This window comes from Trichosurus vulpecula, chromosome 7 (assembly GCF_011100635.1).
Source record: "Trichosurus vulpecula isolate mTriVul1 chromosome 7, mTriVul1.pri, whole genome shotgun sequence".
NCBI lineage: Eukaryota > Metazoa > Chordata > Mammalia > Diprotodontia > Phalangeridae > Trichosurus > Trichosurus vulpecula.
The window spans coordinates 82906546-82921701 of record NC_050579.1 but is presented as its reverse complement, the minus strand read 5'-3'; the positions used below and the strand labels follow the sequence as shown (position 1 = coordinate 82921701).

Genomic DNA, 15156 nt, shown 5'->3' with positions numbered 1-15156 from the left:
TCTAACCAAAAGGTAAATAAGCAAGAAGTCAAACAGATGAATAAAATCCTTGATGACATAGATATGGTAGACATCTGGAGAGAACTAAATGGGAATAGAAGGGAATATGCATTTTTTTCTGAATGGTACATGGCACCTTTATAAAAATTGGCTCTATATTAGGGCATAAAAACTTTATAGTTAAGTGTAGAAAATCAAATACTAAATATATCCTTTTTACATCATAATGGAATAAAAATTACTTTAATAAAGGACCATGGAAACACAGATTAAAAACTAATTGGATACTAAATAATATAATCTTAAAGAATGAGTAGGTTAAAGAACAAGTCATACAAATAATAAATAATTTTATTAAAGTGAATGATGAGACAACATACCAAAACTTATGGGATGCAGCAAAAACAGTAATCAGAGGAAAATTTATATCTCAAAATGCTTACATCAATAAAATAAAGAAAGAGCAGATCAATGAATTGGGTATACAATTTTTAAAAACTAGAAAAAGAACAAATTAAAAATCCCCAACTAAACATTAAATTGGAAATCTTGAAAATCAAAAAAGAAATTAATAAAAGTAAATGCAAGAAAACCATTGCATTAATAAAACTAATAGCTGATTTTATGGGGAAAAAACAATAAAATAGGTAAGCCATTGGTTAGTATGATTAAAAAGAGAGAAGAAAACCAAATCACTACTATCAAAAATGAAAAAGGTGAATATACCAATAATGTAGATGAAATTAAAGCAATTATTGGGAGTCATTTTGCCCAGTAATATGCCAATAAACTTAACAATTTAAGTGAAATGGAAGAATGCTTACAAAAATATAAACTGCCCAAATTAACAGAAAAGGAAATAGAATATCTAAATACAGCTATTTTAGATAAAGAAATTGAACAGACCAAATGAATTTACAAGTGAATTCTACCAACATTTAAAGATCAATTAATCTCAAAACTAAATAAATTATTTGGAACAACAGGCAAAAAAGGAGTCCACCAAACTCCTTTTATGAAAAAAGTATGGTACTGTTGCCTAAATCAAGAAGAGCAAAAACAGAGAAAATTATAGACCAATTTCACTAATGAATATGGATGCAAGAATCCTAAATAAATTCTGGCTAGAAGACTACAGCAATATATCACAAAGATTATACATTATGAGTAAGTGGGATTTATATCAGAAAAGCAGGACTGATTCAATATAAAAAAATTATTAACACAATTGACTATATCAATAATAAAACCAACAAAAATAATGATTACATCAATAGATGTAGAAAAGCTTTCGACAAAATATAATACTCATTCCTATTTAAAAAACACTTGAAAGCATAGGTATAAATGGATGTCTTCTTTAAAATGATAAGAAGCATCTATCTAAAAATATCAGTAACCATTATCAATAACAGGGATAAACTAGAAGCCTTCCCAATAAGATTATGAGTGAAACAAGGATGTCCATTAGCATCAATATTATTCAATATTGTACTAGAAATGCTAGCAATAGCAATAAGAGAAGACAAAGAAATTGAAGGAATCAGTATGGACAATGTGATAATAAAACTATCTCTTTTTTGCAGGCAATATTATGGTATACTTGGAAAATCCTAGAGGTTCAACTAAAAAGTTAATTGGAAAAATTAATAATTTTAGTAAAGTAGAAGAATATAAAATAAAGCTGCATAAATTATCATCCCTTTTACACATCACCAACAAAGCCCTGCAAGAAGAGATAGTAAGAGATAATTCATTTAAAATAGCTGTAGACAATATAAAATACCTGGGAATATACCTACCAATATAAACCCAGGGACTGTATGAATACTTTTTATACAAATAAAGTCAGATTTAAATAATTGGAGAAATTATATATTATATTATATTATATTATATTATATTATATATTATATTATATTATATTATATTATATTATATTATATTATATTATATTATATTATATTATATTATATATATAATTTAATTTTTCATGGGTGGCTGAGCCAAATAATAAAAATCAGAGTTCTGCCTAAACTAATCTCCTTATTCAGTGCCATTCCAATTAAATTGCCAAAAAATATTTTTGAACTAGACAAAATAACAAAATTCATTTGGAAGAACAAAAGGTCAAGAATATAATGGAATTTTTTTAATGTAAAGGAAGGAAGTCTAGCAGTACCAAGTTTTAAACTGCATTATACAGTTGTAATTATCAAAACTATCTGGTGCTGATTAAATACAGAATGGTGAATCACTGGAATAGAGTAGACATATAACACACAGCATTAAATAACTATAGTAATCTTGTGTTTGATAAATGTAAAGATGTAAGCTTTTGGCATAAGAATTCACTATTTGGTAAAAAAAAAAAAAGTTGTTGGGAAAACAGGAAAGCAGTCTGGCAAAAATGAGATATAGAACAGTATATCACTTAAGGTAAAAGTCAAAATGGACGCATGGCCTAGACATAAAGGAGCTATCATAAGTAAATTAGAAGAATATGGACTGTATTACCTATCAGATTTATGGATAGAAGAAGAATTTGCGAATAAATAAGAGATAGAGAACATTGTGAGATATAAATTGGATAATTTTGATAATATTAAATTAAAAAGGTTGTAGACAAATAAATTCAATCTAGCCAACACTAAAAGGAAAACAGAAAATTGGGGGAGGGGAGAATTTATAGACAGTTTCTCAGGTAACTGAAACAATACTATATATTGTTTCTTTGTATTATTCTATATATTAATCAAATATTATAGAGAATATTGTCAAATTTACAATATGAGTCATTCCCCAAATTGATAAGTGGTCAAAGGATATGAACAGACAGTTTTTGGAAGAAGAAATCAAAGCTATACATGGTCACATGAAAAAAACACTCAATCATTATTGATTAGAGAAAAGAAAATTAAAACAACTTTGAGATTCCATCTCATACATATCAGATTGGCTGAAATGATAGAAGAGGAAAATTACAAATGTCAGAGAAGATGTAGAAAAACTGGGACACTAAAAAACACTGTTGGTAGAATTGCAAATTGATCCTAACATTTTAGAGAGCAATCTGGAATTATGACCAAAGAGTTATAAAACTGTATTCTTTGACCCAGTAATACCACTCTTAGGTCTGTTTCCCAAGGTGATCAGGAAGAAAGGAAAAGAATCTATATGTTTAAATATTTATAACAGCTCTCTTTGTGGTGGTAAAAAACTGGAAATTGAGGGTATGTCCATAAATTGAGAAATGATTGAATAAGTCGTGGTATATAATTGTAATAGAATACTGTCCTTTGAAAAAATGGTGAGCAGGTTGGTTTTAGGAAAACCTGGAACTACTTGCATGAAATAATGAAGAGTGAAACAAGGAGAACCAAGAAAATTTTGTATTCAGTAACAGCAATGTTGTTTGAAGAGTAACAGTGAATGACTAAGCTATTCTGAGCAATATGAATATTCAAATCAACTACAAGGGACAGATGAAGGATGATACTATCTACCTATGGAGAAAGAACTGATACATGGAAGTATGTATTGTATGGTCTCACATATATATCTTTGTCAAAAAAAAACACAAAGGTTGGGAGGGAGAGAGGGAGACAGCTTGGAACTCAAAATGTAACCCAAAAAAATTGTTTTTAAAAAGAGTACCTTCAAATACAAAAACCCTAAAAATCTTATAGGGACGAAATAGTATGTCTATGTATAGGTCACCTCTTTAAAGTAATTATCCAATTTTTTTCCCTATTCTTTTGGCATTTTCCTATTTGAAATACTTTGGAAAATGAGTCTTTGGGGCCTTTACAAGTAGATCACTTTGGCACAGATTTCTTTGGTGTGTGCTTAGTCACATGAAATCACTCTTCCAGACTTCATCTTTTTAAGGGGTACTTTTTTTATCAGCATCCAGTACTTAGGTGTTAATAGTCTAACTGCATGTTCTACTGTCAATGAAAGTGACAAAATCAGCTCTTAAATGTAATGCTAGAAAATCTTTTACCACTTATTATTCAACTTTCTGGTTCTTTTTTTTTATTTTGTTGTTGTCATTCAGTGACATGATTCCATTTGGGGGTTTTCTTGGCAAAAATACTGTAGTAATTTTCCATTTCCTTCTTCAGCTCATTTTACAGATGAGGAACTGAGGCAAACAGGGTTAAGTGACTTGCCCAGGGTCACATAGCTACTAAGTGTCTGAGGCCAGATTTAAACTAGTGAAGATGAATCTTCCTGACTTCAGGGCCAGCACACTATCCACTGAGCCACCTAGCTGCCTTTTTTTAATTGATCCTATAAATAATATTGGAAGACCTGGTCAGAAGGTTCTAACATAAAAATTACTGCAGGCCCATTTTTGTTTTATCTCAAGGTAAGACTGGGTCAAAATTTTCCATGGTCCTCAAAAATGCTGTCAATGACCTGGCGCTCTAATTCAGTGCTGCCCTGGGCTTCCAAGACTCTACTTTGCAAGCAAAGCTAATGTTTGTTGACTGAGGCAGCTTAGGCTCTCTTTCAGCCTCTGCTGTGGCAACTGTCTTAGAAGAGTTAAACTTTCCTAATAAATAACAATAAGCAAAAGTAATGTCTTGCTTTTTACTTATATTCCACTTTTTTTAGAGTCAACAGATTGTCTAAATGTCAAATAAAAGCTGTTGTAATTATATGAATGTCTTATCTTACCTCCTTTTCTAATTTGGTGCTGATTTTGACCGTTGCTCTAACTAGCCTGCAAACCAATAAATAACTGATTAATGACTCCCATGTCATTTCCTATGGACTACAAGGTCAACCACATTATTGCAATGAGTATGCAATACTTCCAATGCCAAAGCTTTAAATAATTAAGGCTATAAAAAACAGAAGGAATATTAGTGAATTCCTTGTGCCTTGCGATTCCATATAGGGTTGTGACCCACAGTTTTAGAAGTGCTGAAGGGGTCTCAAGTGGAAAAAGTTTAAGAACCCTAAACTAAATAACCACTTATCTGGGATATTATGGATAGAGGACCCTGGTCAAGTGGATTGGATGGTCTCTAATAGCCTTCCTCACTTGGAGATTCTATGCCACAATAGTCTTCTTTTTCTTTGACAAAATTTAGAGTTTGGAGGTTGTTTTTGTTTTTATTGGGGGGAAGGGCTTATTCCATATTCTCTTAATTTGTTTATATTTGTTGAAAGGAAGTTTTAAATTAATGTTGATTTAACTTTTTTAGTTTTAAAAACATATTCCAATCTATTTTTTTCTAATAGCTAAATTTAAAATAATTTTTTCTCCCCACAGCATCACTTTATAATTATTAACTAGGGATTCCCTTTCTATCTGCTCTAAGGGGTTTAAAATCTAAATGGCTTGCCTCAGGTCCCAGGTGAAGATCCACTTTCTTCAAGAAACCTTCCCAGTCTTCCTTAGTCTTATTTGCTTCCCTTAGAGATTATCTCATTTATTATGTGTGTATGTGCATGCACACATATCACATACACACACATACATATATATGATATGTATACATAGACATGCACATATAGTTGTTTGCACGTTCTCTCCCTCCTTCCCTCATTAGACTATGAGACCCTTGAGAGTGGAGACTGTTTTTAGTTTTGCTTGTTTGCTTTGGAGAGGAGGGGTTGGCCTTTGTATCCCTAGCACTTAGAATGGTGGTGCATAAAAAGCAAGCAAGCATTTGCTTGTTGATTGATTAAATAACATTGTTTAAAAGACATTAAAAATGACATTAAATTTATATTAAAAAGATTCCTTGTTTTACTTGTGTGTCCTAATGTAACCAATCACAATTTCCAGGAAAATCAAAATCAAAATGGAAAAATAAGAAGAAATTTGGAGCAAGTACATGATTCAGGACATAAAGAGTGCTAGGAGTCCTTCAGAAAACCTGAAGCTGAAATTTAACCTAACTTCAAAATATTTCAAATACCTCTGCTGCCCTCTTGTGTAATTTTCATATTATTATTTTGTAAAACTAAGTAGAATCAATAGACTAATCAGCAAAATAAACCCATGAAATTGTAAAAAATAAATCAAATGCTGCTTAGCGTGGCATAGAAAATGGAATTTCTTGAAAAACAAAGCATCACAGTGTTACAATACTAGAATCGCTGGCATTGTTTACAAAATGTTACTTTTATCTCAACATTAAAACCTTTATAATTCTTTTAAAGTTATTCTTTCAAAATATCATTGTAAAAATATATGTAAATGATGATAAATGAAGGAAATAATTTGGTAAAATTCCTGTTAACTGTTTTTAGAATCTTCAAATGGAAATGAATAGGTATTTGGCAATATTTGCTTTCTTATATTAAGCTAATTTTGTTTACTAAGCAACTGTTAATATTTCTGTGCTTTTCAGTTGTCTCATGAATATAGTAGTATGATCCAGCAGCATGGACACTGGCTTGGTAGAGAAGGAACCTATATTGAGACAATAAAGTTCCTGTTTTGCTACCAACCATGTAGATGAATTATTTAGTATCATTTTCTATACCTCAGTTTCTTTATCTGTTAAATGAAAATACTACTTACCCTCTCCTATGTAAACATAAGGTATCACTACATGTGCTTTGTCATGCCAACTTAACTATAAGCCACTCAAGGGTGAGAAATTGTTTACCTCTCTTGTATTCCCTTACCGTACCTAGCAGAATGTTCACTGGTTGTCCAATAAACGTGAACTAAAAAAAATAAAGCAAAAATGCCCAGGAGGTTTCTTCTGAAGGGATTGTCTGCCTTTTCCATTTAGTATGTCATGTGGGTTGTCACCCATTCCTGAAGTTCCTAGGGACATTAGTGGTGCCCCAAGCCAAGCTTTTGCAGCAGCCATTAGGAACTCTCATTTAAAGAATATATAAAAACATAGAAGGTAAGAAGATATATTCATTCAACAAAGATTTATTTAGCCCCTGACTTGTGTAAAGCTCTGAATACTCTGATACATGCTCAGGAATTACACTCCCAACTCCAACTTACACTGGAATCTGGGTCCCAAGAGAGTGGCTATTCTATCTCTCTTAGGATCTAGGGGCAGCCCTGAGCAGTTGGCAGGAATCTTTATTAGTGTTAGTTCACAATTACACTGGTTTGGTCCTCACTCCCTTGACTATCAACTGAGAAGTCATTCAGCCAGACTTAATTAGCTTTTAGAATGTGTGTACACTTATGGACAACACAAAATCCAATAGACCTGAAAGATGAGTAGCTCTTGTCGCAAGAGAATTCAGCAGATATTGCATCCAAATAGCAGCCTTGAGTGAAACAAGGCTAGCAAATGAAGGCAGGCTTACAAAAGTTGGAGCTGGATACATGTTTTTCTGGAGTGGCCGCAGTGAAGGAGAGCGCCGTGAAGCTGGCATAGATTTTACAATCAAAACTGATCTAGTCAACAGACTTGTATGTCTACCAAAAAGTGCGAACAACAGGATCATGACAATGTGATTGTCACTTGCAGGAAAGCTCCATGCCACCATCATCAGTGCGTTTGCTCCCACCATGACAAACCCTGATGAGGTCAAAGAAAAATTTTATGAAGACTTGGAGACCCTCATCATCAATGTGCTGGAAGAAGACAAGCTTTTAATTCTGGGTGACTTTAATGCAAGAGTAGGCACAGACTACGAGACATGACAGGGAGTCCTTGGGAGAAATGGAGTCAGAAACAGCAAGGGTCAACTTATGTAATGCCAATGCAATACCCACAGCAGCTCTAATGAGTATGCAGAGGCATTTCCAGGGTTAACTGGCAAAATACAAAAAACTGTCTTCCTCCAAGACAAAACCAAAATATTTATTCAGATACTGGAAAGCAAAACTTAGTATGGCAACAAAAATGTTTGTAAACCTTACCAATCCAGGCAGTACCCACATCTTAAACAGTCTTCAAGTGTCCCTAGGCAAGTTCTTTATCTCTCTGTCTGCTTCTCTCTCCACCCACACCTCTCCCTCCAAGCAATACAATATATACCCTTGCTAATCAAAGACTCACACCTGACTGGCTTAGTGCTGAGAAGCTTGGAAATCAGCACTTAAGTGGAAAGGTGTGGGAATCCCTGTGGCCCAGAGACTAATTGGCTCTGCCTCAGAGCTCCATGTGAGGCCTATCAATTGGAGGCGGGGGAGGAGAAGATCTTATACCCCATTAACCTTACAACTTACTACTGAAGATTTGTGTATGGCATGACCTTTTCATCACTAACACTGTCTTCCACTTTCGTAAACACAATAAAACTTCTTGGATGCACCCTTGCAGGAAACATATGTCATTATAAGAAAAGACAGACAGGATGTGAGTGACAAAGACAATATGTGGTGCAGAGTGCTGTACTGATCATAGACTCATCTTCTCCAATAAAAGCAATAGCACCAAGGCAAGATAATTACCAGAAGATGTAATGTCAACAAATTAAAATGTTTCTCTGAGAAGGAACAGTTCAATGCTAACTTGGAGGGAAAGCTGAGCCAACACATAGCTGTCAACTGTGGAGCAGAAAAGGAGTAGGCAGCTTTCAGAGATTTGGTGTACAGCGCTGCATTTGCTCATCTGGGTCAGAACACTCACAAACATCAAGATTGGTTTGATAAAAATGATGGGGAAATTCTTAGGCTGCTAAACACACACACAAAATGAGAACTCCACAGGGTTTACCAGCAGGATAATACATCCATCTCTAAGAAGGCAGCATTTAACTCCATCAAAAGTAAAGTGTAAGAGAAGCTTAGAGAGATGCAAGATTCTTGGCTAAGTAAGAAAGCAAATGAAATTCAGTTTTACGCTGATAGAATAATCCAAAGCACTTTTATGATACCCTGAAGGCTATCTATGGTCCAGATACCTATAGTGAATCTCAATTACTCAGTGCTGATGGAGTCACATTGATTAGTGATAAGAAGATGATCATGGAGAAATGGACCGAACACTTCCATATTGTTCTCAACAGACCATCAATTGATGCTGAAACCATTGACTGAATACCTCAGGCTGAAGTCCCTCTCTAGCCAAACTTCCAACTGAAGAAGAGGTTTTGAATGCCATTAGGCTCCTCTTAAGAAGCAAAGCACCTAGAGCTGATTCTATTCCAGCTGGAGATTTGCCAGGCAGGGGGTCCATTGCTCATACAAAATCTGACTGAAATTTTCCACGTTATATGTCAAGAGAACATTATCCCCCAAGAGTTCAAGGATGCCTCTATTGTCCATCTCTGTAAAGGAAATAGATTGTCCTATGACAATCACGGTTGGGAGTTGGGGAAGGTTGTCTCTCTCTTCATCATTGCTGGCAATATTGTTGCCAGAGTCCTCCCTAATAAACTAATACTTCATCTGGAAGACAGTCATCTACTTGAGGGCTAGTGTGGCTTCAGAGAGGGCTAAGCAACGGTTGATATGGTGTTTGCAACTCAACAATTCCAGGAAAAATGCCAGGAACAGAGGAGAGGTCTGTATACAATGTTCATCAATCTGATCAAAGTCTTTGAAACTGCCAGTCATGAGGGCTTGTGGAAAATTATGACAAAATTTGGTTGCCCAGAGAATTTCATCGGTATTATACATCAATTTCACAATGGTGTGCTTGCCCAGTTTCTGGATAATGGACGACACTCTTGCACTTTCCCAGTCACCAATGGAGTGAAACAAGGCTACGTGCTTCTTCACATGCTTTTTAGCACGATGTTTTCAGCAATGTAGTCAGACATCTTCAACAAGGAGGAGGTCAGCTATCACACTGACAGTAAATTATTAACCTGAAAAAGCTATAAGCCAAGACTAAAGTGGAGGGAGAGCTGGTGCATGATTTTTTGTTTGCAGATGACTGTGCACTTAACACAGCCTCTAAGATTAAGATGAAACAAAGTATGGACTGATTCTCTATTGCTTGTGCTAATTTGGGCCTAACAATTAACAAGAAAACATAGGTTCTCCACCAGCCAGCATACCACCCATATGTGGAACCATTGGTTACAGCAAATAGAGAATTGTGAATACTGTGGATAAGTTCATTTACCTTGGTAGTATACTTTCTAGGCATGTACACACAGACGAGGAGATTAAAACATACATTTCCAGAGCTAACTCAGTTTTTAGGAGGCTCTGAAGGAAAGTGTGGAAGAGAAGAGGTATTATGCTGCCTACCAAACTGAAGGGCCCCAGGGCCATTGTGCTGACCTCCTTGTTGTATGCCTATGAATGTCAGGAAACTGAATCGCTTCCATTTAAATTGTCTTAGGAGGATTCTGAAGGTCCCCTAGCAAGATAAGGTACCAGACACGGAAGTGTTTTCTCAGCTAAATGGCCAAGCATTCAAATTCTACTGCAGAGGGCACAACTCTGATGGGCTGGTCACATTGTTTGAATGCAAACATACATTTGCCTAAAAGACTGTTTTGCAGAAAACTCACAGGCAAGCACTCACACAAAAGTCAGAAGAAGTGATACAAGGACACTCTCAAGGTCTCTCTGAAGTACTTTGGAACCAATTGCATGACATGGGAGACACTGGCAAAGGACCGCTCAGCATGACATGTCCACATCAAAGAAAGTATTGTGCAAAAGAAATTTGAGATGTGTAAGTTTAGAGACATCTCCCCCCAAAATGTTCACGTGGACTATTTGTGCCCAACCTGTGATGGAGCCTTCCAAGTACTTTATTGGTCTGATCAGGCAGAGTCTGACATGCTGTATTCCAACATAATGATGTCCTTTTGATCTTTCTGAAGAGCGAAGGACAACAACCAACCATATTCTAAGGTAACAAGAGCAGTTGGTATAAAACATCCACTCAAAAAGTGTGTGTCACACTCCCTCATTTATACATATAGGTGAAAGGAGTCCCAAGATTAGAGAGCATATGAAACTCACAGCTCTTTAAAATCCTTTCGTATTTGAGGAAAGGGTGAATTTCATGATAACCCTAAGTAGTAAAGAAAATCTTAACTTATATTCCATTCACTGTTTGATCCTGGAGGTAATAGGGAACCACTGAAGTTTATTGAATAGGAGAGTAATATGGTACAGAAACTATCAATTTTTGTATTACAAAGTTACAAAGTAGAAGCAGCATAATGTTCTTTTGATTATGATTTTAAAATTATTCTGACAAAAATAAAATATCCTGTAAAAATAAAATGTTCTATTAAAATCATTTTGAAATACTTTCATATTAGGAGAAAAACGATAATTATTTTCAATAGGAAATGATAAGAAATATGACTATTTTTATATCTAACTCAAAGTTTTTCTTTAAAAAACTTTGGGGAGTCATCAGGATAACCAAGATATATACATTTAAAGCTGAATGTTTCTCCTTTCATTTATGAATAAACATGTCCAACAGACTACACAAGAAAAATATATTTTTAACTGAAAACAAGATGATATGCTCAATGTATGCCAAGTCAGCTTACTGGACTAAACAGCTTCACAATTTAGAGTTTCACATTACAAAATGTGAACCCAAAATGACTATGTGTGTTAGTAAACCTCATCATTCCACTCACCAGCTCAAGCACCATTTTCAGAGGGGAGTAAATTTGGTACTTATAAATTAATATCTAAAACTGAACGGAAACCTGTATTTAAATTCATAAAGTATAGAATTAAGAGACATTTACCTTGAAAAATAGTTGGTACTCTAGTAAGACTGGAATGGAAAACTAGCAATGAATGGTCAGCTAAACCACAAGCCAAATGGAGACCATCTCCTATTTAAAAAAAAAAAGTTCTGAGTTATATCTGATGCAATATAACCAGTGTTCATTATGAAAATTGACAATTCAAATTTAAAATTTACTTGCTAGGGTAATCTTTACTTATTAAGAAAATAACACATTTCAAATAGTGATGGTTCTAATATCTTTTCCAAAAAAAGACTAAAAGAGGCATGCATTCTTTTTGCTGAGCAAATAAAATTTGCCCAGATAGCCTCTTGATATTCAAAGCTAAGAACAAAGAGTATAGATCAAGTATTCCATTTCTCTCTCTCTCTCTCTCTCTCTCTCTCTCTCTCTCTCTCTCTCTCTCTCTCTCTCTCACACACACACACACACACACACACACACACAAATGTTTATCAAATGTGACTTTAAAAAAAAAACCTTAAAGCTGACTACACACAAAATGTCTATATTTTCCTGAAGAGTGCATCACACAACCCAAATCTTCAGAGTCAGGGGAAGCTTTAAACAAACTGATTTAAAATAAAAGTATTTGTATTGTTGGAAGGGGAGGGGCAGTGAGAAGGAGGACAGTGGAAATATATGTAATAATAATTTACCTTCACTGGCTTTATTCCTGATCCCTAACTTTTTCTACCATGCCCCAGCAGCCTCCTCCCCTCCGAAGTTAACTTCACCTCTGGCCTTCTCACACTGGCAATGTTTGGACTCTGTGTCCCCTTCCTCTAACTGACTGGTTCTTCCCAAAAACTCCATTTAAGAAAGCACCCAGGTTGGTCTTGTCTTTGCTTGTCTTCATGATCCACTTTCAACTCTCTGGACTTCCTCTACCAGCCCACAGCCCAGTTTTTATGAGTCATCTTCCCCCACTAGAATGTAAGCTCCCTGAGGGCAAGGCTGTCTTTCTGCTTGTTTGTATTTCCAAGGTTTAGCACTGTGCCTGGCACATGGCAAACAGTAAATGCTTGTTGACTCAAAACATTTAAACTATAACTAGTGGTTAGGTGAATTTCTTTCAAGTCAAGGATGGGGACAAGGAACATGACAGTCTTGCCAACATATGATCTGAGGTAATGCAAATAGTTTCAAGAACAGGATCCAATTCTCATTCCTGGGAATGTTCAAATAGGTGGTGTGCTACATGGAATGAATTTTTTTGCAAACCACATCTTAGCTATTCCAATAACAATTAAAATCAACACAGACGGAAATCAATGAAGAGGAGAATCTACTTTGGGAGTGAAGTATAGAATACCTCTTGGGAACATATTTGAATAGTGGTTGCTGGAGAGGGGCAGGTAGTTTCAAATCAGCAGAAAAATACTCCTACAAAAACAAACTAAGAGGATTCACCCCCCCCCCCAAAAAAGGACAATTCTTTAGAGTTAAAATTAAATTTCAGACTGCCAATTATTAATTTTCCTCAACCTAGTCAACTATACTAATTAAACTAACTAGACCAAGTCAACTAATTAAAGCTTCTCACAGAAATCTAATGGCCTTATTTTCCTGAGTCCTGTGACCATATATCGGGTTTTTTTTCCCACAATGAAAAAAATGTATGTGTGAGAAAGGAACATAAACAGAAAGAATCTATATTTTTGTTAGTTTTGAGTATGGAATTGCAGAGTCAGGACTAGAAGAAGACAGCAAACAAATTACCTAAAAGTATGGAATTTTTTGTCAAATACCATATTCGAAGTTTTTCATATCTTGTGGCTGAAATGGTTGAAATGACTTAGACCCTCTGTTTCCTTTTATGGCTAAGAAACATAACAATATTGAGAATCAGTTTTTAATAAAACTGAATCTTAGGGAATGAGATTCAAAGTTTAACGTGATATTACTGGGTAAGGAAAGGAAATATGACTGTTTCCAGGGAAAGTTCTTTTTGGATGAAATTCTACACTAATCCATTCCAACAGTAACATGATTATGAGGATTAACAAGGCACTCGAATGGTAAGGTACTTCAAAGGTCAGGGAGAATACTGAACTGGCAATGCCGGTGCGAAGAACACTGCACTAAGAGTCACTCATCCTGGGCTCAAGGTCAAGCTCTCCCAACACCCAGTTGTGTGGCCTAGAACAAGTCACTTCACCTTCTGGGGTCTCAGTTTCCTCATTTATAAAATAAAGAGATTAGACTAGGTGCTTCCTCAGGTTCCTTCCAACACTACCAATCTATCAATAGAGAAAATCTAATTCTAAATCAAAATAAAAATGTCCACCATTTCTTGAGAGGATTCATTCATATTCACTTCACTCCTGGTTCAATTCATTAGCTAATTTGGCTAAGTGGTACAGTGAATAAGTCTTACAGTGGATACAGCTCTAGGCCTGGAGTCAGAAAGGCCTGAGTTCAAATCTAGCCTCAAACACTTGCCAGTTTTGTGACCCCGAGTAAGATACTTAACCTCTGCCTGCCTCAGTTTCTTCAATGCTGAAATGAGAGTAATAACAGCATCTCCTTCACAGAGCTGTTGTGAGGATCAAATGAGATAACATTTGTAAAGTGCCCAGAACAGTGCCTGGTACACAGTAGGTGCTTAATAAATGCTTGTTTCCTCCCTTCTCTTCTTGACTTCCCCATCTCCTTACAAGCCACCTTCCTACCCTAGAGAAAACTCCATTCTGAGGCCCACTCTCCTGATTGGACTCACCAGAGCCCAATCTACTATTTTTTGAGGGGCCCCAGCCAACCTTACTTTAGCGCTGGCTTCACCCACTCTCTGAATTTGTTGGCCTCCTCACCAATGACTGATGCACTTTCTTTCCAGCTCCTTTTTATGTATAGTCTGCCTCCATTATAATGTAGGCTACATAAAGGGAAAGATGAGCTCATGTGCTTGTACTCGTACCCTCTATGCTTAGCACAGTAATGGACACATAGTAAGCACTTAAGGAATATTTTATCTATCTGTATATACAAGGGTCCTAATTATAATCAGCCAAGTAAAAATTGGGGTTTTGTTTTTATCTAAGTGTTGATGATACTGTGCTGGATATATCTGGTCCTTGGAACATCACAGAGATGCCTAGAAGAGATCTAAAACCACTCAGAGGAGTTTGGCCTGACACTCCATATAGAAAAGACCAAGTAGATAAAGAATGCCCATTGCATAGATTAGGACATGAAGTTGGATAGACAACCTAAAGAGTTTGTCCGTAAGTATGTGTGTGTCCATGCACTTACATACATATATACACACATATATACATATACATGTGTATATATACATATCTACATGTTTATTTATGAATACATATGTGTGAAAGAATATATATTCATTGCATTGGGTATATTTGGTACAAAGAAAAGGAAAATAATTTGGGTCCAAAATAGAACAAGAGGAAATCATGTTAGACTGCCTTCAGGAACTGCAAACCTCTTTAATGATACTAAGTTCTCCAGGAAAAAAAGGGTGCAATTTAATGCCAATTTAATGACAGTATTCTAGTCTTAAGG

At 35.4% G+C, this 15156-nt stretch overlaps 1 protein-coding gene across 1 annotated transcript in view; it reads right to left on the bottom strand.

Annotated features, from left to right (window-relative positions):
* The window catches only part of WDR27 (WD repeat domain 27), a 176540-nt gene that overhangs the window by 117179 nt on the left and 44205 nt on the right, over positions 1-15156 (bottom strand). The window contains 1 exon segment of the mRNA XM_036768210.1: positions 11626-11715. Within this exon segment, the coding sequence (XP_036624105.1) occupies positions 11626-11715 (90 nt within the window).